Below are 27,952 nucleotides of genomic sequence, written 5' to 3'. Positions count from 1 at the left end.
ACAGGTTATAGATTTGTAGGTCAGTGTTAGTAGTTTAAACTGGATACGCTGGGAAATTGGGAGCTAGTGAAGGGATTTGCAAAGAGGGGAAGCAGGAGTGTAGTGAGGAGATAGATTAGTCGGGCAGCAGAGTTAAGGATGGACTGGAGGGGTGCGAGAATGTTAGAAGGTAGGCCACAGAGGAGGATGTTGCAGTACTCAAGGCGGGAGATGATTAGGGCATGCACAAGCATTTTGGTAGAGTGAGGGTTGAGGAAAGGACGGATTCTGAAAATGTTTTTGAGCTGGAGGCGACAGGAGGTGGCGAGATGGACTGTGGACAGCAGAGAGGTGACATCTGGGCCAGAGTGTTAGATCTGAGTGTCATCAGCATATAGATGGTACTGGAAGCCATAGGGCTTTGAGTTGTCCCAGGACAAGGGTATAGATTGAGTAGAGAAGGGGTCCTAGGACAGAGCCTTGAGGGACACCAACAATGAGAGGGCGAGATGAAGATGTAGTTTAGGAGTTGGAAACACTAAATGTGCGGGTTTGGTATGGTATGAGGAGATCCAGGTTAGGGCGAGGTCTTTGACACCAAAGGAAGAGAGGATCTGTAGTAGGAGGCAGTGGTGAACTGTGTCGAAGGCAGAGGACAGGTCTAGAAGGATTAGGATAGAGAATTGTCTGTTAGAAATGGTGATAATATCTGGACTTGTCCTTTTTTAAGCTTTTCTTGTTAAAACAACCAGGATGTAAAAGATGCCGGAGCACCTGCTGTTATTTTATAGGAACTTGTATTCAAACAACTGCCAAATCTCTTGTGCTTGCCATCTCCACAGGGAAATGTGACCACTCATCCCTTGCTGCTAGTGGACCATGTTGCCGCTGCGGCTACAGATCCCAGTGTTCCCAGTTTGTGTATTGACAGGGAGAACAGTCAGGTATGAATTATGTGAAGCCATAGAGTAAACACATAATTCTCCAGCTTCAGAAAATAATCTCACACCAATCACCGTAGTCGTAGTTGGACACATCGGTTATTTTTTTGTTAATTTTTTTTATGTTCTCTCGAGACATTTCCATCCATTTCTTTGCTGACTTTTGCTTTTTTCTTATCCTTAAGTTGATTCCTTATTTGTCTTATTCAGGGTCTTAAAAATGATTTCGTTAGGAACATCCTTTGGACGTTTGAGGACATCCACATGCTCGTTGGCTCGAACATGCCTATTTTCGGAGGAGGGCGATACCCGGCTGTCAGTTTGCGGCTACGGTAAGCTTCCAGGGCAAAAATGTATTTCTAATGGCATTCACATAACATGGCTATCTATAAAAATAACTAAAAAAATGTACATTACCTGGATCCTGGGGCTATCTCATAAGCCCTCTCAACCTGGAGTAGGCTGTGAAAGAAATTCTGAGACATTATCTTCCAGGTTCACACACAAGAATAAACAGACTGTCTAGCAGGAGTCTTAAAGAGACCTTGCACCCCAGATACAATTTGTATATATTTTGCTAATGTATAAATTCCATTTTTGGTGCTCTTGCTTGATCCACGTTGGGGGCCACTTCTTTAAGATATAAATTTATGCCCCCTTGGGGGTACGACCTCTGGGAACCCTTCACACAATCCCCAAAACAGGGATATGCAAAACACGATGTTGAATTGAGCTGAGGTGTGCATGCTTGACCTCCTGTACATTCATACGACTGACGGAATATCTGCTTCCTCCAGCAGTCCCATGGACCATTGATGGACTGGAGGTCGAACAGGAAAACTTCTACTCAGTTTAAGAGGGGGTTATGCAAGAGTGCAGTTTGTGTGGGATCGCTGGGGGTGGTTCACCAGTCGGAGCGATTCCCTAAGGGTTGGGGATAGCTTGCTATGTTGGAAACACCCCTTTATGGTAAATTTAAAGGAACACTTGTGAAATAACAGATTCTGTGTTTTACCTAGTCTAGGGTTGAAGAATATCGGGAAAGCGAGTTTCCTGCTCCATTTCTGGCACATTGTGTGAAATTTGCACCGAAATCCGCTGTAAAATTTTTTGAACATTATTACATATTAATGTCTCTTAGGGACAACAACAAGCCAATTAATGTCCTGACTGGGATTGATTATTGGCTCGATAACCTGATCTGCAATGTTCCAGAGCTCGTCATGTGCTTCCACGTGAACGGTATTGTGCAGGTGAGATGTAAAACCATCGACACGGGCTTTCCCCCAGCTCCAATCCTCAAGGCCCCCATGTCTTCAGGATCTCCTTAGTATTACACAGGTAATGGAAGTATCACCAGTGCAATACTAAGGAAATCCTGTAAACGTGATCTGTTGAGGATTTGACTTGGGAAACACGTCTGTATTTGATCTGACTGGTTTAAAGGATTACTGTAACGATCTTAATGCGCTGTTTGTAAATGTCTTTGAAATATCCCCAGACTCTGTGCATAATTTGTACATTTAGAAAGCCCTGAAAAAAAGCCATGGCATGATTTAAAGATTGTCCACTATCTGGACAACCCTTATTTCAATTAAGTAGTCCCCATTGAAAAATAAAAATAGCATACTCCCCTTCCACACAGGTGTCATTTCAGCGATGTTGGAGCTCCTGTGACAGTGTTATCCTACATGGACCATGCCGACAATCTGCGGCTGCTCTTAAGGCCCTTTTACATTTAGCGATGCACCAGCAATTCGACCCGGTCAGGATCGCTGGTGCATCGCTAAATGATCGCTAGTGAGCTGTCACACAGGCAGATCTCACAGCGATGCAGCAGCGACGCAGCGCACGATACTCACCTTTCACACACAGCGATCCTGACATCCTCCCGCCCGCCTTCACGCATCGCTCGTCGTCACAGCAGGAAGCTGACGACGAGAAATGGAGCCGGACATTCTTGCGCGATCAGCGATGGACAGCGGGGGAGCCGGTCGGAGGTAAGTATCACACATAGCGATATCGCTATGTGTAAAACCCCCTTTAGACTGCAGCGCTCTCACTTCTGCTTGTCTAAGGTTTTTCCGAAAGAAGTGAGCGATCAGTAGCCCAGTAGTGGCCTCTCATTGACTGCAGGGCTCATGTGGCATAACAATGTCATGCAAGCCCCAGAGACCCAATGCCAACATTGCGATAGTGGCGCCAAAGTTAGAGCGGAGTATATGTTTTATTTTTAAAGTGGGCAGTGTTCTGCTTTCACTCATTTTAAAAGAGGTTGTCCAGATAGTACATGGTGGACAACCCCTCTTGTAAAATGAGTGTAAACAGATAAAGGGATTACAATATTCATTGAAAAAGATAATCGAATGGACGCCATTTAGTGCAATACTACATCTGCAGCAGCAAGCTGGCGAATGCTGCTCAAAGGACCATGGTAAGATGTCCAGTATAGGCAAAAGTAAGTCTGACATATTTTTCTTTTTTTTTTGTTCTTTTGCAGAAATATGAGATGATTAAAACAGAAGATATTCCTAATCTGGAGAACTCCAACTTCTCTACCAAGGTGATCAAAGACATTGCACAGAATATTTTATCATTTCTAAAGTCAAACTGCACAAAAGAAGGCCATACATACTGGCTGTTTAAAGGTAAAATGGAGTAGACTAGATTTGTGAATTCTTTATACTATGGGCAAATTATATTCTTGTGTCGTGTCCTGCAGCCAGCGGCAGCGACATTGTGAAGCTCTACGATCTCACCACCCTATGTGAAGAAACCGAGGACAAGTACCAGAACCCCTTCACTCTGCCGGTGGCTGTGTTGCTTTACAAGTAAGTCATTTATTGACTATGTTCAGAGCATTTGTCTGGAAGTTATCCAGACTTAGGCCGGTTTCACAAGTGCTGGCTGCAGGTCTCGTGCCCCAAACTCAACAGCCTCATATATGCCTAGTGCAGACGTCGCAAGCTGTACTTAGATTGTGACGTTTGAAACTGGTTTTATACTGTAATTTTCCTGTTGACTTACTTTTTTTTTCCACTTAAAACTACAAAAAAGTTACTGTTTTTCATGGGAGATAAGTCTGGAGATGCTGCAGGCCGTAGAAAAAGCAACAGGTGTTCTGGAAATGTCTTGTTGAGCAATGGCTCTTAAGAAACTTTAAAAAAATGGCCGTACCATTGGTTCCACCAGCAATCAATATATCTTCAAACTGTTATTGTACCTGGAATAAAGACTAGAGGGGTCCTGGTGATTGCAGGATCAAAGCTACTAAGGAAGACAAAAAAAGTTTAAAAAAGAAAAAAGTAGTGTGAGGCAGTGAGGGGAGTCATACGCGAGGGTCGCTATGTGTCCCCCAGGATGCGGATGGAGTCCTATTAGACCCGCAGGAGTGTCTTGTGATCACAGCGGGGGACGCCTATGGGTCACAAGGCAGAGATAAAAGTGAGCATGGACCTGGTCAGGTTATTTGGCCAAGGCATTATTCAGTAAGACCCAGCATGGGCTTTTATTTTTGGAGCGATCTACAGGATGGTAGTGGGGCGGGTATCTCCACTCCAGGGCCGAGTCTTACAAGTGGCCATGGCCACAGATTCCTGTTTAAACCCTGCAGTTGGTGGTTTTGGCTGTGTCATTTTATATTGTTGCAACCTGCAGAGCAGAAGTCTTTGCAGAGCTCCCTCTGTATGAGCTAGCACAGAGCCAAAGGAGCGATCTCCTGGCACCCCGCAGTGTGATACGATGGTGTCTTTGCGCTCAGCAACCGGACTCCCTTGGACTGTTGTTGTTTCCCGGCTGCGATCTGGAGGTTGCCGTATGCTGTCTTATGAGAGTGTGGACATTAAAGCACGTTTGCTGTGAACTGTTCCTGTGGTCACTGTCTGGTACACTGAAACGATCCCCGCTGCGCTACAGTAGGAAAAGTTTAAATTCTCCCTTTCTCTATTGCTTCATTGGGGGACACAGGAAACCATGGGGTGTATGCTGCTGCCACTTGGAGGCTGACACTCTGCAGAAAAAAAGTTAGCTCCTCCTCTACACTGTACACCCTACCGACAGGAAGTAGGATGTTCAGTTTAGCTTAGTGTCAGTAGGAGGTGGACATGGGTCTTTCATTAGACCCTCATCTACCTCAATGTGCGTCGTTCCTTTTCAGGTACCAGGAGGGATACAGTATGAAAGGTCACAACTGTACTCCCACAAAGAGACTGAGTACGGCGTGTACTGCCACCCCATATCCTCATACGTCTAGTCGGCAGGACCCAAACCCCTAGCACAGAAGCGTGCTTAGGTGATCCAGACCTAGTCCTGGCACTTCGTCTCCCACCTACTCGCCCACCAGAGCCTGTTAGTTGGATGAGATGTGACGTCCTGCAACAGGTTTCCGGACGTCTGACACCACAGGGAGAAGAGGTAAACAAGAAGATAGGTAAAGAAGAGGAAACCCCCTAGGCTCCAGTAGTCTAGGCCCGGCTTATATCGGGCCGAGTTCTCCCTTCTCCCTGGCCGCTCTCCTGTCGCACATGTGGGGAGCTCATTCCCTGCCGAGGTCGACAAAGCCCTCACCACCTCTCGCCGAGTGCTGTGTGTTTTCAGGCTTCCCCCAGCTGGTACCCTATTCAGCAAAATAGGCGAAGGTGGGCAGCAGCCTGCTCTCCTCAGCGCAGGTCTCCCGCCCCACCGCTTCCCCCCGCACCCGAATACCTTTCTGCTAGGATCTAGGTGATAACTCCAGATTTTTTCGGGCCTCTGCGCCGCCCCCCCTTCGTCGGCGGTCTCCTAGGTCTAATCTAGGCCCCGGCTTCGATTGCGGCCTAGTCCTCGTTAGCCCCACCCCCGTCCTCTTGTTTCAGGCAGGCTTTTTTCCCACCAGTCTTTCCTCAGACCGCTCCTTGCACCCAGTGCAAGCTCCGCCCTCCGGCCTCCCTTGCGGCGCAGAGAGAATATCCTTCGCCGCCATCTTCCTGTCCCCAGAGCTGACGGTTGGCTCCGCCCCCGTTCGGGCTGTGCAGAGTGGAGTTGTGCACAGCGCGCCCTTTTCTAAGGCGGGTAGGTGGGGGCCCTGAGCGGCTATATTGGTGTGAGCACACCGGTAATGACTCTGTCCTGCCTGCGGGCAGCGCGGTCCTCGTCACCGCTCAGTTTTGCTCCTCTTCTCTCACTTGAAAAATGAGATATGTCTTCCTGGACCTCGGCATCCTCCCTGCGTCGGCATCCACCACAGCGGTCGTATTCTCCCAGCGTGGGACACGGTTAGTGCCTTCACCGGACAGGACCAGCTGTTTCCTGCCCTTCTCCCCTCAGCTGAATCAGATACAATGCGGAGTATAAGCCCCTCATAGTAACATTAAGCAGGGCCACACTTTCCGCAGGTCCAGTGATGGAGCAGAGGATCCATCTTATCTATTGCGTCTTATGTGAAATGCGCCATAGTCGTACAGTCACTAACGTAATGGTTTTCTGGAGCCGTACAGTCTCTGAAGTAATTGTATTCTAGAACTGTACAGTCACTGAGGTAATAGTACTCTAGAATCGTGTAATTTACTGGCGTAATTGTAATCTTCTGCCGCACGGTCTCTAGTGCATCAGTATGTCTGGCATAGCACACAGAGGCTTGGAGAGCCACGCTGCTGTCTTCTGTATTTGCCGCATGGCGTTGGCCTAGTAGGAGGTTTCATTCACACGTTTTTCATCGGAAATCTGAGTTTGTCACACGGCTGTTGTGTTTTCGGCCATTGCAGATATGTGCCTTGATTTCAGCAGAGCAACACTCAACCATTGCTTCACACATAAAGGTGCTGGAGCCCTGGCATAGCATCTGCTCCCATATCTACTGCTCACAGGCACTCGCCCTTCCTTTTTTCTGCAGACCCCTCTGGACGCTGGCTTCATACTGCTCTAAGCAGAATAATGTGCGGCTTCTATTTCTTCACGTCTGCAGTGTTTGGGCCGGCCTTCCAGCTGGATAGAAGTTCGTGTTACCTGGCAATTGTCTACTGTGGTTCAGTGGATAAAGAAGCTGACCACAACTCGCTGGTCCAGAGGTTGGAACCATAGCACACAACAGAGAGTACAGTTGGTCTCTTTCTGATCCCAGGCCTAATGTTCTACCGTCAGAAGAATTGACTGGTCAGAATCTACCTTACTACAGTCTTCGTAGTACGGCTTACTACACGTGAAGCCGTTATTCTGCCTAATGCCGTCAGGTATTCAGACCTAGACCGCTACACAGAAGCCATTATTATGCCTAATGCCGTCAGGTACCCAGTCCTTGACCGCAACACATAAGCCGTTATTCTACCTAATGTCGTCAGGTATTAAGGCCTAGACTGCACCGCAACACAGAAAGGGCTGTCTCCTATACCCTTCTCCGGGTTCTCTCCACGCTGATTTGTTCACAGGATACTTAGAGCCGATGGCAGCTGTGTTATATCCGCTATACAGGCTTCAGAAGCACCACCTTCCAGGTACAGTAGTTCAAACGACCGTATTAAGGTGGAGACGTGTCTGGAGTTGACTGCTTCAGTGGTACGGGTGTTTCTGTACCGTATTCAGGTGAGTTAGACGCTTTCGCCTTCAGGTTCCTCGCGTTCTATTGCAGCAGTATTCTATCCCTTATCGAGCACTTGGATAGGCCTCTACCAGACATGTTTAGTCAATACATGCCGTCTTTCTGGTGACTCAAACGTACCCGAGGTCCATCTACTACACCGGTCCGGCTCTACTGTCCCATTTTCAGGTGAGTCAGGAGCGTCCTCTTTCGCGTTCAAATGGGTCTTCTGCACCTTTTGCCTAAGCTCCCGTCTAATCACCACTCGTGGTGAGGTGCCGGCATTTATTGCTCCTGACGGGCTGCAGCTGTGGTTACAGGTTTCATTGTTAAAAACATCTGTGGTTTGTTAACAGTTAAACGTAAGCACTACCATGTCCAAACGGAGCGAATCTCTGTACCACAGAGCGGATCTCGGTAGCAACATAACTGGATTCTCCACCCTCAGGTGGGTCAGACACTCTCGTGACAGGTACGGATGGTTGCGGTTTTACTGCGGCATGCTCTGGACCCTATGTGCGAGTTGCCCCACAGGAGTTTTTTGCCACACCTTCTGATCAGTTTACAGTACTGTCCGCAGGCTATCTTTGCTGCAGGTGTCTATCATGTTTGGCCAATAGTAGTTTATAAGTTCTAGTCTGTTCTAAGGGCCTTCGCGCTACCACAATGCCTAAGCTCCTTATCTGTCGGAACTTACTTATTCTTTCTTACAGACGCCGGGTAAAGCCTCCAGCAGCAAAGACAGGTGACTTCTGACTGTGACTGGAAAATGTATCCCACCTCAGACAGTAGTGGAATCTCACTCTGTGCAAGCATCGACCAGGGTAGAAAGCTGCTCCAGTCTGGTATCCAAGGATGAGTCTGATGATAACGCGTTTCTTCCTTCAGCTAGAATTGTATCTTTTCCCTGTTATCCTCGGGCGTGTTGTCTTAGACTTAGGTAAGCAGATCTACTCACTGCAATCCCCTCCCTGCTCCAGAGGGTCCATGATGGATTTGGTCGTTTACATCGTCATACGGATTGACCTGCCTTTCGTCAGCCTAGTTGTGTTCTGGGGTGTTTTTTATCTACCTAGAGCCAACTTTCCTTACAGTTGGCATAGTCCATGTTTTGCATGGACTTACCTTGCTCGACTAATCTCTTTTCTAAGTCCAGCTGGACTGTTTTTTTTTTCCCATATCCACCCTCATCCCTGTATGATGGGTTTATCTTCCCTTTGATCTCAAAAGTAATCCAGTAGCCTACGTTCTACCTGCCTAGTCGAGCAATCAGTTGTCTCTTCATAGCCATCTTGAGCCTACATCGCGACGATGAGATCCAGGTTATCCCCAGGTGCCATTCAGTATGTTTCCAGTGTTCGACTCTTTAGAAGGTTCCCAGTGGCCTGCTCTCAGGTCCTGTAATTTTCTCACAGAATGGACCAGCTGTTTCCAAACAAGGGGGCGCCTCGGTATATCTCTTTTCTCCATAGCGCTTCGCAAATTGGACTACTTCTGCGGCTACGAACCCTCCGGTTCCAAGTTTTCCACCACTATGGTCCTTCCTCTCCCAGAAGTGCATCTTTCAGGGATGCCAACAGACAGTAGTTGGCAAAATTTTATAGCCGCGTAGCCTAGCTTGCTCATCAGAACATTCTTTCTAGACACCAGTCAGAAGATTTGACCGTCCTCACTGTCCAAAAATTTTTCTTCCATGGAGAAATGGGTTTTTGCCTATCGTTCCTATCTAAGGTTTCATTTGGCTTTCGGTTTCACGAGCGAAATTATCCCCAAAGAAGTCCCTCACCAAATTTCCGTTCTTTACGTGTGGCTCCAATAGGCCAAATCATTGAGGAGTTCACCGGAAGGACAAGCGGCTCTCCTTCCTGAGGCTAATCCTCGTCATTCTTCAGCGCTTTTTCCTTAGCGTGACTTTTGGGATCTAGGTTTGAGTCCATACTTGTTTTCTCAAGAAGAAATTTTCTTCGTTCAGCATTTGCCTCCTGTGAATCGCATGATTTTCCCTTGTTCCATGAAGCTCTTATCCAGGTCCTGATTTCTTCAGGGATTTGGCAATATCTGCGTTTGCAACAGACAGGTTCCTTTTCCTTCCAGTTGGTAGCCTGTCCTTTCAGACTCTCAACCACCCCTGGGGTCTCACAGAGCCTGTAGCAGCCGTGGTGCACTTCCTGTGGATCAAGGGTCCACTCTCCATCATTCTGGATTCCCTTTCTTTCGTCCGCCTCAGACTTTTACTTCGTTACACTCTCGCATCAGGCTACCTGGCCACTGCAACGGTACTTATCAAGCTCCGGCTTGAAGTGTACAGGTCCTCTGGCCTCCAGGTCAGCGTCTGCTCGCGGAATCTGGTCGGCATTAGTAGGGTTGCCGGCTCAAAAAGGACTGCGTTCTTTTGAGTATGACGCACTCTGCCCGGGCAGTGTGTGTCCTCCTGGCGGTACTGTTTGGGCCTTCGTTTGGCACCTCTGCAGTGCGATGATATGTCCTCCACAGGTCCATGAGGTTTTTTTTCAGAGCCCATGCCTAGTTTCAGCAAGTGCCGGTCGGGGTAAAAAAGACCTTGCAGGTGACGAGGGTGACTTCCTCGTCTTGATTGGAGTTTTTTGCTGTTCCCTCCACTTGGGGACTGCTTTGGGACGTCCCATGGTTTCCTGTGTCCCCCAATGAAGCGATAGAGAAAACAGGATTTTTAGTTGCTTACCGTAAAATCTGTTTCTCTGAGCCTTCATTGGGGGACACAGCACCCTCCCAAGTTGAACAGCTCGGTTACTGCATAATATTGTTAGTGTGGATTTGAGTTTTCTGTGGTTTTTATCTCGTCTACAGATTACTTCTACTGCTTTCTCACTAACTGAACATCCTACTTCCTGTCGGTAGGGTGTACACTGTGGAGGAGGAGCTAACTTTTTTTCTGCATAGTGTCAGCCTCCTAGTGGCAGCAGCATACGCCCCATGGTTTCCTGTGTCCCCCAATAAAGGCTCAGAGAAACAGATTTTACGGTAAGCAACTAAAAATCCTGTTTTTCCCCCATACAGAAAATACTAAGAAAATCAAATAAATACTAAGAAAATAAAATAAAGCATGTTTGCTATCACAGCATCTATAGAGGTACCAATTATTAAAAAAGCAAAAAATATTTCATCTGTACAGTGTGTGCTGTAAGGCTAGAAATGTCGTTTTTTCATCTCTCACTTTTCTCAAAATTTGCAGTACAAAACAATCAAAGTTATCAATAGAAAATGTCAGCAAGTAAAAAAAACAAAACAATCCCTTCCATATCTCAATCCAATTATTGCAATGAGACATGTTTATACACACTTTTATTTTCTTTTTGTGTGTTGGAACAATAAAAGAGAAAAAAGGCAAATTGGACATAATTTCACACGAAGACCCCAAAATGGGACTTACAACATTGTTGACACCTTTATAATAAAAAAAAAAAAGATAACTGTGTTTCAAGCACGTGATGCTCATTCAATCTCACCTGTGGCAAGTAACAGTGTAAGGGCAATATGAAGATCACACCTGAAACCAGATAAAAAGGGGAGAAGTTGACTCAATCTTTGCGTTGTGTGTCTGAGGACTTTTCATGAAACATTCTCTGGAGTTTCTTGTTTGCACAGAACATAATCACCAGTTGCTATAAGAGAGACATTTACTGTAATACATGTGTTTGGTACATTTTGTGCAGCACCACAACCAATGTGTGTGAACACAAGCTTATGTATATAACCATTTTCTCTGTAGGGGGGTTGAGTACTCTCTGGCTCGTGTCTTCAAATCTTCCCTTCTCCTATACCTTCCCAATGTCCCATACAAGGATCGCCCTGTTATTGCCCGGGGCACTTTACACTAGTTACAGCTGTCTTCCGTTCTTTCTTCTGGCGTAGTATGCCTCGTTAAGTAGGAACAGGTTGTAATATTTGTCTGTTTAGAACCGGGAAATCGACGTGAGTAACTGAGCCTCGTGTCTCAGCGGGACAGTAAAAGAGCCACTAAAGAATAATTAACTGCTGATGAATGAAGTGATTAAAACCCATCCCTCAGTCCCTTCTTGCTAATAGCAGGCCGTATCCTTTTTGAACGCTTTTTTCTGCTGTAATCCATGTCACTTGTGATATTTCCCCAGAGCGCGCTTGTAAACAATGCCGTGGTCCCTGCGGAGCTCTGCGCTGTGCACTAACATTAGATATTTTACAGCGTGCATTAAATGTGTAAGTTTTTACAGCGGAACAGCAAAGGGAGATGTATGGTATCCTGTGTGAGGGAGGGACCTCGTGTGGCAGCTTGTGGTACTGCAGGAGCAATTCACTAATACTTTCTTTAATATTTTTTTTCTAGGGTGGCTTGTAACATGATGATGAAGAAAACCCAAAATAGAAAATATTACGGAACTATTCGCACTTTGTTATTAAACTGTCTGAAGTTACTGGATAAAGGACGGCACCCACAGGTAAGGTTTTACTCTCAGGACTTGTTCACTCTGCAGATTGAATCAAGTGGACAATGGGCATGCTGTAGGGTTTTTTTTCATGCAGAAATTGACTTACAGTGCTGGTTTATCAATCCACAGCATGTTTAATTTCTGATCTCGCTAAAAAGATTGGCTTGGCTATCGAAATGATCCGCCCCTTTCATCAAAATGAAAAACTCTCCTGTGTGAATGACAAGCGGATCTGCCAGGATATCAGTGCAGGTTTCCTAATATAAGTATTATATTTGGTGCGAATCAATTCACAGGAACCAGACTAATGGCCACGCCAGTAATCTGTGGCCATTGGACTTGAGCTGTGAGAACAGTTTCCCACCTGATGGTGTCTGTGGCTCTTCTTTTGATTAGCCGGCTTGGTGTGATGTCACTCCGCAAAGATGACGTAGTTCTGAGCCAGCTAATAAAAAGAAATGCCACGGATGCCGTCCGCTAAGAGGCAATTTTCATAGTTCCCGTCCAGCGGCTACAGTTTGACGTGGTCAATGATCTATTTTCCACCAACTCTTAAGGGCTCGTGCACACGACCGTAAAAATCAGATGAGTGGCAGCGAATGCTTTCACGGACAGCACTTGTCCCCATGTTATTCTGTGGGGCCGTGCACATGTTAACCCCTTAAGCCCAAGGGTGGTTTGCACTTTCATGACCCGGGCAATTTTTACCATTCTGACCACTGTCCCTTTATGAGGTAAAACTCTGAAACGCTCCCATGGATCCCGGTAATTCTGACATTGTTTTCTCGTGACATGTTGTACTTCATGTTAGTAGTAAAATTTAATTCGAATAACTTGCGTTTATTTGTGAAAAAAAGGAAATTTTGCAAAAATGTTGAAACTTTCGCAATTTTCCAACATTGAATTTTTATGCCCTTAAATCACAGAGATATGGCACACAAAAAACTTAAGTAACATTTACCACGTTGGCTTTACATCAGCACAATTTTGGAACCAAATTTTTTTTTTGTTAGGAAGTTATAATGGTTAAAAGTTGACCAGCGATTTCTCATTTTTACAACACCATTTTATTTTAAGGGACCACGTCACTTTGAGGGGTCTATATGATAGAAAATACCCAAAAGTGACACCATTCTAAAAACTGCACCCCTCAAGGTGCTCAAAACCATATTCAAGTTTATTAACCCTTCAGGTGCTTCACAGGAATTTTTTGAATGTTTAAAAAATAATGAACATTTAACTTTTTATCACAAAAAAATTACTTCAGGGACAATTTTTTTTATTTTACCAAGGGTAACAGGAGAAATTGGACTGCAAAAGCTATTGTGCAATTTCTCCTGAGTACGCTGATACCTGATATGTGGGGGGGAACTACTGTTTCGGCGCATGGCTGAGCTCAGAAGGGAAGGAGCGCCGTTTGACTTTTTCAATGCAAAATTGGCTGGAATTCAGGTCGGACGCCATGTCACGTTTGGAGAGCCCCTGATATACCTAAACAGTGGAAAACCCCCACAAGTGACCCCATTTTGGAAACTAGACCCCCCCAAGGAACTTATCTAGATATGTGGTGAGAACTTTGAACCCACAAGGGCTTCAAGTTTATAACGTACAGCCGTACAATTAAAAAATCATATTTTCTCCTTCGCCTCATTGGGGGACACAGGTACTGTGGGTGTATGCTTCTGCCGCCTGGAGGCTGACACTAAGTGAAAAAAAGAGGTTAGCTCCTCCGCCGTATACACCCTCACCCCTATTGCGGGTGGAAATCAGTTTTTGCTTAGTGTCCATTGGAGGCACACGTCTGGTCTTTTTTTTTCCAGACTCTGCCAGTTTTTCCATGAAGATAAGACGGTCAACGGATCCTATTGAAAGGGTCTGATTTTCCCAAACCAACAACGGGCGAGCATGTGCGTGTCGCCTCCACGTATCCTGTCCCGCGACGTGAGACACGATGCCGAACTTAGCCCTGACCACCACTAGGTATTGAAACCGTGTGCTGTACAGAGGCACAAGAGTAGTCCGAGCGGCCCCCACTGCTCCACCAATGCTAGACTGCGGTGCTGCACGGCGGCGGACAGTCCCTCTGCTGGAGTTGGGGTGCCTGCACCGTCCTATATCTAGGCCCCCCTCCCATCTACCTGAGCTGGGAAGCTGAAGAAAACACTCACGGAGGAGGATGGCCTGGGAGGGCTCCTGCGGAGACATCCACAGGGCTGGGGTCCTTAGCCTGCTCAGCGGGCCGAAGGGACTCCCCCGTCCCCATGGCGGCGAGCCGCACGTCCAGCCTTGGCCTGGGATGCAGTGGGAAGTGGGTCCGCCCCCCCGTCGTGGGCATGCAATAAATAGAGCCCGTAGCTTCGGCCGAAGCTAGGCCGTGGGCGGAAGTCCCGCCTCCTTGCCGCGCGTCATTTCCGGCGGCCCGCCCCTCGTGCCTGAGCGGACGGCGAAGAAATTGAGCCCCCGGCTTCGGTCCACAGCTAGGCCGCAGCCGGAAGTACCGCCCTCTGGGCTATTCTTCTGCTGACGGCCGCCCTGCAGCTCTGGCGCGCGTCTCCTTGAAGTTGGAGCAACACCGGCGCGTCTAGGACACATGGGGGCACAGGACTGGAGGTAAGTACTGCCCGGGAGGCCACGCTGCAGGAAAAATTAGGTGCTCCCTTCGCCCCCCCAGCGGTCTGCAGTGCGGATGCCTGACAGATACAGCATGTCCGAAAGAGCGAAGACGCACACGTTTTTATACGCTGCATGCATCTCTTGTCGGGCCGTTTGTCCGTGGCGCAGAGCAAGCGATTATGCGAAGCCTGTGTTTCCGAACGTGCTCAGGGGCCCTCCCCTGCGACCAGGACCAGTGTGCCAAGTCCCCCGGAGTGGGCCCTATCACTGTCACAGTCCATGGCGTCACATACGAGGGCAATCGAGTCCCTTCGTGCCCCAGATAGGGGCAGGGACAGTGGCTCGCCAGTCTTAGAGGGGTCCTCCACCTCACAAGAGCCTCCGGCCTGCAGGGGCCACTCTCACTCCAGGCAGACCTGGGGGAAACTAACCCACATGGTTTTGCCCAGTCCATCCGGTGCCTTGGCATCCGTGAGTTCCGCTTCTCGCTTCCCGTCACCAGTGGTCGATAGCGAGCAGACCTCAGATTTCGACTCAGACGAACCCCTTGACCTGGATGCTCCAGGGTCTCGGGAAACAGTGGACAGCCTCATCGAAGCTGTCAACCAGACCTTGGGGATTGAGGATGATTCCACTTCGGCTTCAGGCCATAAGGTGGCATTTAAGCGGGTTAGGCGGCCGCATAGAGTTTTTTGCGCTCACCCAGAATTTGAGGACATAGTGCAGTGACACAGGGAACGGCCGGACAGGCGTTTCTCGATTCTGAAGGCGCTCGAAGCCAGGTATCCATTTGCTCCTGACCTCTGTAAAAAATGGACAGAATCCCCAATGGTGGATCCACCTGTGTCATGCTTAGCTTCTAAAACCCTGTTATCCATACCTAGTGGTTCTTCTATTAAGGATCACACGGATCGTCTCATAGAGAGCTTGGCTTGCTCAGTATTTGAGGCATCAGGGTCAGCATGATCTCCCTCGTTCACAGCAACATGGGTAGCCAAGGCCATGATTTCTTGGTCGGAATCATTAAACAAAGCCTTGCAGGATAGGGACCTACATGCAGAGGTATCAGAGATTGCGAGTCAGATCGCTTTGGCTGGGGACTACTTAATCAATGCATCTTTGGATACAGTCAATTGCGCGGCACTTGCTGCCGCTAACGCAATTGCTATTAGAAGAGCTCTATGGTTAAGGACATGGCGGCCGCCTATTCGGAGAGAAGTTAGATCAGCTCATCTCTGACTCCACAGGAGGGAAGAGTGGTTTTCTCCCTCAACAAAAGATCAAACCACCTTTTCGCCACCAGTTTCAGGCACGTTTTCGGACCTTTCGCAACCCCGGGTGGACCGCAGCGGCCAATTCCACCACTTCAGGTCACCACAACCAGGATAGAGAGTGGCAGGTCTCATATAGAGCCAACCCGTTGGGGAGAATGCGTACTCACCAACCCAGGTTGAGGGGATCCAGGTCCCAGAGATCGTCAGCCAAATGACTCGAGGCATTTGCCAGACGACACCAGCAAGGTAGGCGGCCGCCTACTCTGGTTTCACCACATCTGGCTCAACGTCGCACACAACACATGGGTAAAAAAGCTGGTGTCCTCAGGTTACAAAATAGAATTTGTCAGATACCCCCAAGATGGTTTTTTCTTTCCCGTCTTCCCAAGGTGGATACCCGGGCAAGGGCTTTGCTAGGAGGCATCGAATCGATCCAGCGCAACGGAGTCATTATTCCCGTGCCAGAACACGAAAGAGCTCATGGCTTCTATTCCAACCTATTCGCGGTTCCCAAAAAGGACGGGACTGTCAGACCTGTGTTGGACCTGAAGCTCCTGAACAAATTCATCAGGGTCAGACATTTCCGGATGGAGTACCTCCATTCTGTCATATTGGCCATGGGGCGAGGAGAATACTTTTTCCTCCACATCAAAGATTTCTACGCTTCGCCATCAACGGTTTACATTTCCAGTTCGCAGCACTACCCTTCAGGCTAGCCATGGCCTCCAGAGTGTTCACAAGCGTCATGGCAGTCGTCATGGCCACCCTGCATTCTCGGGGCATAGTCATCTTGCCTTACTTGGACGACCTCTTGGTCAAGGGCCCGTCAATACGGGCGTGCGAGGAAAATGTCAGCATCACGCTAGATACGCTTGCCCGCTTAGGGTGGTTGGTCAATGCAAAGAAGTCATCCCTTTTGCCAGCTCAGAGAATTTCCATTTTAGGGATGATCTTCGATACTTGCCGAGGGTTAGTAATTCTCTCTCGAGACAAGGCTCTAGCTCTCCAGCAGAGAGTCCGGACACTTCACCAACCAGTCCCTCATACCATCCGGTTCGGGATGAGGATTCTAGGGAAGATGGTGGCAGCAATGGAAGCGATACCGTTCGCCCAGTTCCATCTTCGCCCCCTGCAGCACGCCCTCTTGTCAGCCTGGGACAAGAACCCTTTCACGCTCGTTCGCCGGTGCCGACTGTCCTCTCAAGTCAGGCAGTCGCTCGGGTGGTGGATAACCAGTGCCTCTCTGCTTCAGGGGAAACCTTTCCCCCCAGATCAGTGGCTGGTGGTGACAACCGACACCAGCCTCCTCGGCTGGGGAGCATTGTTTTGCCACCACACGACCCAAGGACGGTGGTCCCCGCAGGAGGCACACCTCCCTATCAACTTATTGGAGATACGAACAATCCGGCTGGCTCTGCAACAGTTTCATCACTTTCTAGCAGGCCGCCCCGTCCGGATTCAATCAGACAATGCCACGGCGGTGGCTTACATAAATCACCAAGGGGGCACCCGCAGCAGAGCAACCATGCGCGAGGTAGGGCATGTTCTTCATTGGGCCGAGTCAAACCATTCAGTGATTTCGGCAGCCCACATCCCGGGCGTGGAGAACTGGGCGGCAGATTTCCTCAGCCGCCAGGGGCTTGCATCCGGGGAGTGCTCACTACACCCCGAGGTCTTCCAGCAGATTTGCCAATGGTGAGGGACACCAGATATGGACCTGATGGCTTCCAGGGTGAACGCCAAGGTGCCCACGTATGTCGCTCGGTCCAGGGACCCGCAGGCAATCGCGGTGGATGCGTTGGTTCTGCCATGGAACCAGTTTCGACTCCCATATCTATTTCCCCCACTGCCACTACTTCCGAGAGTCATCAAAAAGATCAATACAGAAGGGGTTCCGGCGATTCTGCTGGCCCCAGACTGGCCCCGTCAAGCGTGGTACGCAGATCTAGTGCAGCTGCTCGCTGATGTTCCTTGGCGACTGCCAGAGCGCCCGGATCTACTGTCCCAGGGCCCGGTCTTCCACCCGAGCTCAGGGGCCCTGTGTTTGACGGCATGGCCATTGAATCTTGGATTCTAACCCAGGCGGGGTTTGGGCGCGAGTTGGTCGCTACAATGGTTAGCGCCCGGAAGCCTACCTCGGCGAGAATTTACCATCACACCTGGAAGGTTTTCTTTTCTTGGTGCCAAGGCCGCGGTTGTTCTCCATCGAGATTCTCTATCCCCAACATCTTGGCCTTTCTCCAGTCAGGCCTAGACTCAGGGTTAGCCCCAAGCTCCCTCAGGAGGCAAATAACGGCTTTATCCGTCCTGTTCCTGCGCAGAATTGCTACCAATTTGCAGGTGAAGACTTTCATCCAGGCCTTAATCTGGTCCTAGGCGTTATGCAGGAAGCCCCATTCGAGCCGCCACAGGATGTCTCTTTGTTGTACCTTTCCTGGAAAGTGGTGTTCCTGGTGGCCATAACTTCTATCAGGCGGGTCTCGGAGCTGGCGTCTCTATCCTGCCGAGCCCCGTTTCTCACTTTCCATAAGGATAAGGTGGTGCTGAGACCAGCCTCTCCCTTTCTGCCAAAGGTAGTTTCCGCATTTCACATTAATGAGGATATTGTCTTGCCCTCTTTTTGTCCAGCACCGGTGCACCGTGTCGAAAAAGCTCTTCACATGTTAGACCTGGTAAGAGCCCTCCGGAGGTGCGTGTCGCGGACCGTACCCTTTCGTCAGACGGACATGCTGTTCGTGCTCCCCGAAGGGCTCAGGAAGGGACTCGCTGCTTCAAAATCGACCATAGCCAGATGGATTCGTTTGACAATTCAGGAGTTCTACTGTATCAGAGGCGCGCCAATTCCAGCAGGAATCAGAGCACACTCTACTCAGGCAGTGGGCGCCTCTTGGGCGCTTCGGCATCAGGCTTCGATGGAACAGGTTTGCAAGGCAGCAACCTGGTCCAGCCTGCACACATTTGCCAAACATAATATCCATACTCAGGCCTCAGCGGATGCGAGCCTGGGTAGAAGGATTCTCCAAGCAGCGGTGACGCACCTTTAGACAAGAAGTGCATGTAGCTTGGAGCGGTGAGTCAACTCCCACCCAGGGACTGCTTTAGGACGTCCCACAGTACCTGTGTCCCCCAATGAGGCGAAGGAGAAACATGGATTTTTGTGATAAACTCACCTTAAAATCCTTTTCTCCGAGACGCTCATTGGGGGACACAGCACCCACCCTATTAGCCAAGTTGGCTCTTGTTTGTTTAATTAATATGCATTTATATTTGATATTAGGATGGTTTTTTTCTAGACATGTTGTACCTGTATTAAGGCTGATTTTGTTGTTCTCCTACTGCTTTTGCACGAAACTGATTTCCGCCCGCAATAGGGGCGAGGGTGTATACGGCGGAGGAGGAGCTACCCTCTTTTTTTCACTTCGTATCAGCCTCCAGGCGGCAGAAGCATACACCCCCAGTACCTGTGTCCCCCAATGAGCGTCTCGGAGAAAAGGATTTTATGGTGAGTTTATCACAAAAGCCCATGTTTTTACACAAAAATGATCTTTTCACCCCCAATTTTTATTTTCCCAAGGGTAACAGGACCCTAAAAGTTATTGTGCAATTTGTCCTGAGTACGCTGATACCCCACATGTGGGTGTAAAGGACTATTTGGGCGCATGGCAAAGCTCGGAAGGGAAGCAGCGCCATTTGACTATTTTGGCTGGAGTTGAGATCGGACACCATGTCGCGTTTGGAAAGCCCCTGATGTGCCAAAACAGTGGAAACCCCCCACAAATGACACCATTTTGGAAACTAGACCCCCCCCAAGGAACTTATCTAGATGTGTGGTGAGAACTTTGAACCCCCAAGGGCTTCACAGAAGTTTATAACGCCCAGGCGTGAAAATAAATCATATTTTTCCCTTCACCCATGACAGCACACCTGAGAGAGGGATCCGCCCCGCCAGGACAGGAACCTACTGACATATAAGGGGCGGCACCTCTCCCCTGCGTCAATTGGGTTCCTGTCCTGGAAGGGAATCCCACTGACAGCGGCGGTGCCTGTCATAGGTGAAAGGTCCCAGGCCCGGCGCAGGAAGAACAGGGTGCCTCACCTGTAGCGCCGGCCGTCGGGTGTCTGGAAGCGCAGTCCCTGGAGGCCCCTGCGGGCGGCGGCTCCTGGAGGCTCCACCGCGCCTCCCTCCCCTCGCGTGTGCCCGCAGTCTCGCTCCCTCAGAACGCCTAGCGAGGGAGGGCCGCGGGCGTCTGCCGGCCGCTGGTGTCAGCGGCGCAGAGCATCCTGGGGGAACTCTCTCAACTGGTGGTTAGACAGGACAAACTTGGCATCAGGGATGCTATGGGACAAACCAGTGACCGACATAATTCTGAGAGATGCGAGCTCCTCAGGGTGGTGGGGCGTACCTAAGGGGTCATGCGGCCCAGGGGTCCTGGGGGCCTCAAGAACGGGGCGCATCTTCCAACTTGAGAGAACTGTGGGCAGTGAGCAAAGCCCTAAGAGACTTTATTCCCCTCCTCAGGGGCCGCAATGTCCGTATCATGTCGGACAGCAAAGTAACAGTGGCATACATCAATCACCAGGGGGGTACAAGATGATACTCCCTAATGAAGGAAGCCAGCGACATTTTTCACAGAGCAGAACAGTACCTACTCTCTCTGACGGCATTGCATATAAAGGGGGTAGATAATATAGAAGCCGATTTCCTGAGCCGCAATATACTAAGGCAAGGGGAATGGGCTCTAAATCGGTCCATTTTTCAAAAGATAACACAGCTTTGGGGGAACCGGGAATAGACCTCTTCGCCAACAAAAACAACAGGCAAGTGGAGAGATTCTGTTCATTAAACCCAAGGGAAAAGCCATGGGTGGTGGACTCATTGCAGATTCCGTGGGACTTCAGGCTAGCCTATGCGTTCCTCCCAGTGACACTGATCCCAACAGTAGTGAGAAAAATCAGGAAGGATCAAGCCAGGTTGCTCCTAATAGCCCCATTCTGGCCAAAAAGACCCTGGTTCTCTCTGCTGCGAATGATGTCCCTCTCAGATCCATGGATTCTGCCGGAAATCCCAGACCTGCTAACTCAGGGTCCAATATTTCACGCTCAGGTCAAGGGATTCCATCTGACGGCGTGAAAATTGGAAAGGTCACTTTTAATGGATAGAGGGTTCTCTCCCGGGTTGGTGGCCACCCTGCTAAAAAGTAGGAAACCGGTAACGACTAATATCTAAGGCAGAACATGGAATAAATTCCTGCAGTTCTTAGGTAAGCTGTTAGAGCAAGAGCCCCCGATTTAGTGCTATCTTGGAGTTTTTAAAGTCAGGATTACAGCTGGGGTTAGCGGTAAATACCCTCAAAGTGCAAGTATCCACACTGGGCTCGCTTTATAACTGCAATTTGGCAGCAAACAGATGGGTAGCTAGATTTATTTGGTCCTGCTATAGGTCCAGACCTATCCCATTACCAAGAATAGCTCCATGGGATCTAAACCTGGTATTAAAGGCCCTTACAAAAGAACCATATGAGCCTATTCAGCAACTACCCATAAAGTATCTTACCCTAAAAACGATTATTACTCGGTCGCCTTATTGGGGGACACAGAACCGTGGGTGTTATGCTGCTGTTCACTAGGAGGCGACACTATGCATAATCTGAAAAAGATTAACTTTGTCTCCTCCTCTGCAGTATACACCCCTGGACGGCGTCAGCCTTCTCCAGTTTTTGCTTAGTGTCGCAAGGAGGCACACCTTTTTTTTCTTTTTTTTTTCCTTTCGTTGGAACAGATGAAGAAAAGTGGGTCTCCAGCGAGACTCCCGGCATGGCTCCTTCCTTGGCCCCCTTTTTAGGGGTGCCCAGTTGAAGTGGAGATGGCGGTTCCCCATGTCGCTCCTTCCCCAGTCCCTCGGGTACTGGTCCGAAGTTGAGACCCCCCCTCCTTCCCCAGCCCCCTTCAGGGTCTGGGTTGAGGTTGAGGCAAGGATGAAGACCCCCTGACGGTGACAGGCGCACCCTCCCTAATCCGGGGGGCATTAGGTTGAGACGCCGCAGGTAGGGTCAGAGTACAGACAGCATTCTGCACCAGGGACCCCAGACCAGCTGTGGGATCCTGCTGGGGCCGGGGGGAGGGTGCAGGCAGACGTGGCACAGCAGAGACAGGGCTTTCTGCGCCCCTGCCTCTGCAGTAGCAGTGGCTCCATGGCGCTCCAGGGACCCCCCACACAGGAACCGCTAGCCCTGCTGCCACCACCGCTAGCCAGTCGCCCATTCCGGGGGGGTCCAGTGCAAATCCGACCCCCTCCCGGACTACCGCGCCGCTCTGGAGCCCTCCTGGGCATCAGGCCTCTAATTTAGACCGCGGCTTTGGCCTAGCCGAAGCCGCCGCCTTTTCCCGCCCCCCGGATGACGAAAATGACACTGCAGTGTCATAGAAGGGGCGGATCGAGGCAGGAAGGGCGCGCTTTTACATAGCTCAGCGCGCCCTTTTCCAGCTCTCCGCCCCCTTCCTTCTCCACCTCAGAATCCGGTGGCCATCTTGCTGCACCTGAAGGAAGGCAGCACAGCAGTCTCCGGGGGGCACAGGACGTGGGGCTTATCAGCGCTGGACCTAAGGGGAGCACCGGTGGGGTAAGATCACAGCTGGGTTCTGGTACTCAGCTGTGAATTCCTATAACCTATAGCGCTCTCCTACTCCTTTCCTCTGCGTAGATACCCCTGTAGGGCCTCTATTAATCAGCCTAGGTACTATGTCGGGCTCAAAGAAAAGAACCAGGCAAGACTGCTTTTATGCAGTCTGCACAGCCTGCAAGGTCACTCTCCCCAGCGGCAGCACGTACCCGCACTGCCGGGACTGTACCCAAAAAACCGGCGCAGAACCCCAAGAAGTCCCTACCAACGCTTCTGCGACCGCTACTGTGCCGGAATGGGCAACTCAGATGTCGCAGTCTGTCACAGTCTATAGATAACCTGACCTCCACATTACTGCAGGCTCTGCAGGGTCATGTCTCGGCTATGAACGTTACCCAGCAAAGGGACGTCCGGTCTCACGTACAGGGCGCTTCCGACAGTTCGAGGCGTAAGCGGACCCACAGGTCGCGTTCATCTGCGTCCTCACATAGCAATAGGTCTTCCCCCTCTAGGGAGAGACACAGTGGCTCCAGGTCACCGAGGCCGTCCCCTGATAGGGAAAGACAATGCGGATCTCCACAACGATCCCAGACCAGGGAAAACCTCCGCTCTAGTTCGCCCGCTAGGGAGCTCCTTAGCGATGCGCAAGACTCAGATGGCATACGTGACTCCAACTCAGATAACGAAACAGAGACCGCTCTGCTCCCTTGTCCCCCTAGCAATACTGCGATAGTTGAGGATATCGTCTCTTTCATCCTTCGGCTGCTGGACATTTCAGATCCAACCCCGGATGCACCAGAACACAAGATTTCCTTTGAAAGTGTTCAGAAACCATCGAAGGTCTTCCCTAATCACCCGGAATTTCAAAAAAATCCTTTCTAAGCATTTTTTGCAGCCTGAGAAAAAATTCGCCAATCGCAAGTATTTGGACGCAAAGTACCCCTTCCCACAGAAAGACACCAAGGATTGGACAGATCCGCCTGAAGTGGACCCTCCAGTCTCTAGACTAGCAGCACAAATGCTTCTCTCGCTGCCGGACAGTTCAATCCTCAAGGACACAGCAGACAGACAGGTTGAACGCATGGCTCGTTCAATCTTTGAAGCGGCAGGTGCCTCTCTGACTCCCGCATTTGCTTCAGTTTGGGCAGCCAAGGCCATCATGGCCTGGGCTGGTCTCTTGCAAAAGGGCCTTCAAGCCTCAAATCCTCAGCTGGCGGATCAGGCGGTGCAAATTGCAGTGGTGGCAGATTACATGGTCCATGCAGCGTTGGACTTGCAAGAGAGGTAGCGGCAATAGCATCAAACGCCATCACAATCCGGCATATTCTCTGGCTAAGAGAATGGAAAGCGGATGCGGCCTCAAAAAAGTCCCTAACAAATCTCCCGTACTTCAGTGGCCGTCTTTTCGGTGAAAAGCTGGATACAATGATATCCAATGATACCGAGGGCAAAAGTACTTCCCTCCCTCAACTAAGACCAAAACGCACGTTTAAAAGACGTAATCAATCTCGTTTCCGATCCTTTCGGAATTCTTCAGGCTGGTCCGTCTCACGCCCAGCACAAAACCGTAGTCGTTCCCCCCCCGCAGGGACAACACACGTGCGGCACAGAGGCCGGACAGGAACTGGCAGTCAAAGGCAAGCCAAGCGAAATCTAAAGGAGGAAAACCTCAGACTTTTCCCTCATCTTGACTCATGCCCTCCGGAAGACACCCCACTTGTAGGCGGACGACTGCTACTCTTTCAGCAGGTCTGGCTGCCTATTACAGATGACAAGTGGGTCAAGGAAATAGTGTCTTCAGGATACAAAATCGAGTTTACTACCAGTCCACCGCACAGGTTTTTTCCCTCTGTCCCTCCAAAATCCCCGCTCAAAGCTCAGGCCTTCCGTCAAGCGGTTTCTTCCCTCCTGCAAGCAGGAGTCATAGTGCCGGTCCCAGCAGAAGAGCGCTTCCGAGGGTTCTACTCCAACCTGTTCGTGGTGCCCAAGAAAGGAGGCAGTGTCCGACCCATACTAGACCTCAAGCAACTCAACAAGTATGTTCAAGTTCGTCACTTTTGCATGGAATCCCTCCGGTCAATTGTTGCATCCATGGAAAAAGGAGAATATCTCGCCTCCATAGACATACAGGACGCATACCTGCATATACCGATTGCTCCCGCCCATCAGAGGTTCCTCAGATTCGCAATCGACCAAGACCATTACCAGTTTGTGGCCCTCCCGTTCGGTCTCGCCACGGCTCCCAGAACATTTACAAAGGTCATGGCAGCTACCATGGACGTTCTGCACTCCAGAGGCATAGTAGTCGTTCCATACATGGACGACCTTCTCATCAAGGCCCCCACCCTCAAGGACTGCGAGGTCAACGTCTCGATCACGATCGACACTCTCTGAGGCGCCTGGGATGGTTAGTCAATTTACAGAAGTCCTCGACTACCCCGAGTCAGTCTCTGACCTTCCTGGGGATGTTATTCGACACCTCCAAGGGTCTGGTGATTCTCCCCAGAGACAAGGCACTGGCTCTCCGTCTGGGAGTTCACACACTCCTCCGCAAGTCCCCCAGATCTCCGGTATGCCATGAGAGTACTTGGCAGGATGGCAGCAGCAATGGAGGCGGTACCGTTTGCCCAGTTTCACCTCAGACCCCTTCAACTGGCCATCCTCAAGTCCTGGGACAGGAATCCGTTCTCCCTCGACAGGGAGTTCCGGTTATCAGCAAAAACCAGGAGGTCCCTGCACTGGTGGCTCGAGCCAACCTCGCTTGCAAGGGGAAAATCCTTTCTCTCCGGTCAATGGAAGGTTTTGACCATCGACGCAAGCCTTATAGGTTGGGGCGCGGTGCACCTGCATCACAGAGCGCAAGGCAGGTGGTCACCAATGGAAGCGACCATGCCCATCAACATCCTGGAAATTCGGGCCATCTTCCTGGCGTTGAAAGCCTTCCATCACTTGCTAGCAGACTCTCATATCAGAGTACAGTCGGACAATGCCACGGCAGTGGCATACGTGAACCATCAAGGCAGCACCCGCAGCATCCAGGCGATGACCGAAGTAACACGTATCCTACAATGGGCGGAGAATGCGTGGTCGGTACTCTCTGCGGTACACATTCCGGGTGTGGACAACTGGGAAGCCGACTTTCTCAGCCGACAAGGAATGGACTCGGGGGAGTGGTCTCTCCATCCCGAAGTTTTCTGTCAGATCTGTCATCGTTGGGGCACCCCGGACTTGGATCTAATGGCATCCCATCTCAATACCAAGGTTCCCAATTTCATGGCCAGGACGCGCGATCCGCAGTCGCTCGGAGCAGATGCCCTGGTTCAGGACTGGACCCAGTTCCAGCTTCTGTACATTTTTCCACCTCTTCCCCTGATCTCCAGAGTCCTGAGGAAGATCAAGCAAGAGGGAGTTCCCACCATCCTGATCGCTCCAGACTGGCCCAGGCGTACATGGTACTACGCCGACGTCGTGCAACTCACAGCAGACGCTCCCTGGCGTCTCCCCACACGTCCCGACCTTCTGTCACAAGGCCCGTTCTTCCACCAGAACTCAGGAGCTCTCAATTTGACAGCGTGGCCATTGAGACCTGGGTTTTGACCCAAGCAGGTTTTTCACCGGAAGTCGTTAAAACCATGATCAGGGCTCGAAAGCCAACTTCAGCCAGGATTTACTATCGTACCTGGAAGGTTTTCTTCACATGGTGCGAATCTCGTGGGCAGATCCCACTCCCCTATTCTCTTCCAAGGGTCCTCGGTTTCCTTCAGTCAGGACTGGCTATCCCTGGGCTCGCTGAAGAGCCAGGTGTCAGCGCTTTCAGTGCTCTTTCAGAGGCGTATTGCTAACAAGCCGCAAGTGAAGACTTTTCTCCAAGGGGTTTCCCGATTGGTTCCCCCCTACTAACGTCCGTTGGAGACGTGGGACCTCAACCTGGTCTTGACAGCACTACAGTCACCTCCTTTTGAACCCCTTAAGGAGGTCTCACTCCGCTTTCTATCACAGAGGTGGTTTTCCTGGTGGCGATCACCTCGCTACGCAGGGTGTCTGAACTTTCAGCTCTTTCCTGCAGACAACCCTTCCTGGTTTTTCATCAGGACAAGGTGGTTCTACGTACAGTCCCATCCTTCCTTCCGAAGGTTGTGTCCAGCTTCCACCTCAATGAGGAAATCTCACTACCGTCTCTTAGCCCGGCTCCCGTTCATAGGGTGGAGAAGGCTCTGCATACGCTTGACCTTGTCAGGGCATTGCGTGTTTACGTGTCTAGGAGTGCTCCTTTCCGGAAGTCTGATTCACTTTTCCTTCTTCCAGAAGGCGTTCGCAAGGGCCTACCGGCTTCCAAAGCCACCCTTACTAGGTGGATCAAGTCCACCATTCAAGAGGCTTACCGCCTCAACAATTCTCCTCTTCCGGCCGGTGGTATGGCACACACTACGCGGGCGGTAGGGGCCTCTTGGGCCATTCGGCATCAAGCCTCGTCACATCAAGTGTGTAAGGCAGCCACTTGGACTTGCCTGCACACATTTACAAAACACTACCGAGTGCATACCCAGTCCTCAGCGGATGCGAGCCTGGGTAGATGGGTCCTGCATGCAGCAGTACCCCAAGTCTAGGGGACTGTCAGCACAATATTCGTCCACTGCTTCCCGCCCATGGACTGCTTTGGGACGTCCCACAGTTCTGTGTCCCCCAATAAGGCGACAGAGTAAAGGAGATTTTTGTGTACTCACCGTAAAATCTTTCTCTTAGCCTTTAATTGGGGGACACAGCTCCCACCCTGTTGCCCTTGCGGGCCGTTGTTACGGTTGGGTTCTCATATTGTTGTTTGATCTCGTTTATAGTAGCCTTCTTACAGGCATAATTATGTTTCTGGTATTTTCCTCCTAATGCTTTTGCACAAAACTGGAGAAGGCTGACGCCGTCCAGGGGTGTATACTGCAGAGGAGGAGCCAAAGTTAATCTTTTTCAGATTATGCATAGTGTCGCCTCCTAGTGGACAGCAGCATAACACCCACGGTTCTGTGTCCCCCAATTAAAGGCTAAGAGAAAGAGACTTTACGGTGAGTACACAAAAATCTCCTTTTTAGTGGCCCTTATGTCGGCCCGTAGATTAAGTTACTTGCAGGCTCTCTGTTAGTCCACTTTATACACAGGTATTTCAGGACAGGGTGGTATTAAAAACAGACCCCGCATATCTGCCTAAGGTAGTATCATATTTCCATCGAAGTCAGGAGATTGTCCTTCCTTCCTTTTGCGAAAATCCCAAAAATCCAGGGGAGGAAAAATTCCACAATTTGGATGTTAAGAGAGCCCTGCTAGAATATATCTGTGACTATCCAGTCGAGGAGGTCCCAGTCCCTGTTCGTAGCTTTTCAGGGTGCTAGAAAGGGCTATGGAGTGTCAAAAGGGACTATTGCCAGATGGATTAGGGAGGCCATTAGTATAGCCTACTCAGCTAGTGGTGTTCCGATTCCTGACAGCATCAAGGCTCATTCCATCAGAGCAGTGGCGACCTCCTGAGCTGAAAAGGCAGAGG

At 50.1% G+C, this 27,952-nt stretch overlaps 1 protein-coding gene across 2 annotated transcripts in view; it reads left to right on the top strand.

Annotated features, from left to right (window-relative positions):
* The window catches only part of EDRF1 (erythroid differentiation regulatory factor 1), a 157,276-nt gene that overhangs the window by 36,655 nt on the left and 92,669 nt on the right, over positions 1–27,952 (top strand). Inside the window, exons 7-12 of one of the 2 annotated variants that reach the window (XM_073552777.1) lie at positions 822–923; positions 1,131–1,252; positions 2,062–2,173; positions 3,421–3,568; positions 3,643–3,751; positions 11,813–11,924. In XM_073552777.1, coding sequence (XP_073408878.1) covers positions 822–923; positions 1,131–1,252; positions 2,062–2,173; positions 3,421–3,568; positions 3,643–3,751; positions 11,813–11,924 — 705 coding nt within the window. The remainder of the gene's footprint in view (positions 1–821; positions 924–1,130; positions 1,253–2,061; positions 2,174–3,420; positions 3,569–3,642; positions 3,752–11,812; positions 11,925–27,952) is intronic. The other variant, XM_073552778.1, reaches the window with a different exon arrangement.

The sequence above is a fragment of the Dendrobates tinctorius genome, unplaced genomic scaffold (genome assembly GCF_039654945.1).
Source record: "Dendrobates tinctorius isolate UK_male_01 unplaced genomic scaffold, ASM3965494v1 ptg000196l, whole genome shotgun sequence".
NCBI classification, from domain to species: Eukaryota; Metazoa; Chordata; class Amphibia; order Anura; family Dendrobatidae; genus Dendrobates; species Dendrobates tinctorius.
The sequence above is the reverse complement of the archived record's forward strand: the minus strand, read 5'-3'. Positions and strand labels throughout refer to the sequence as shown.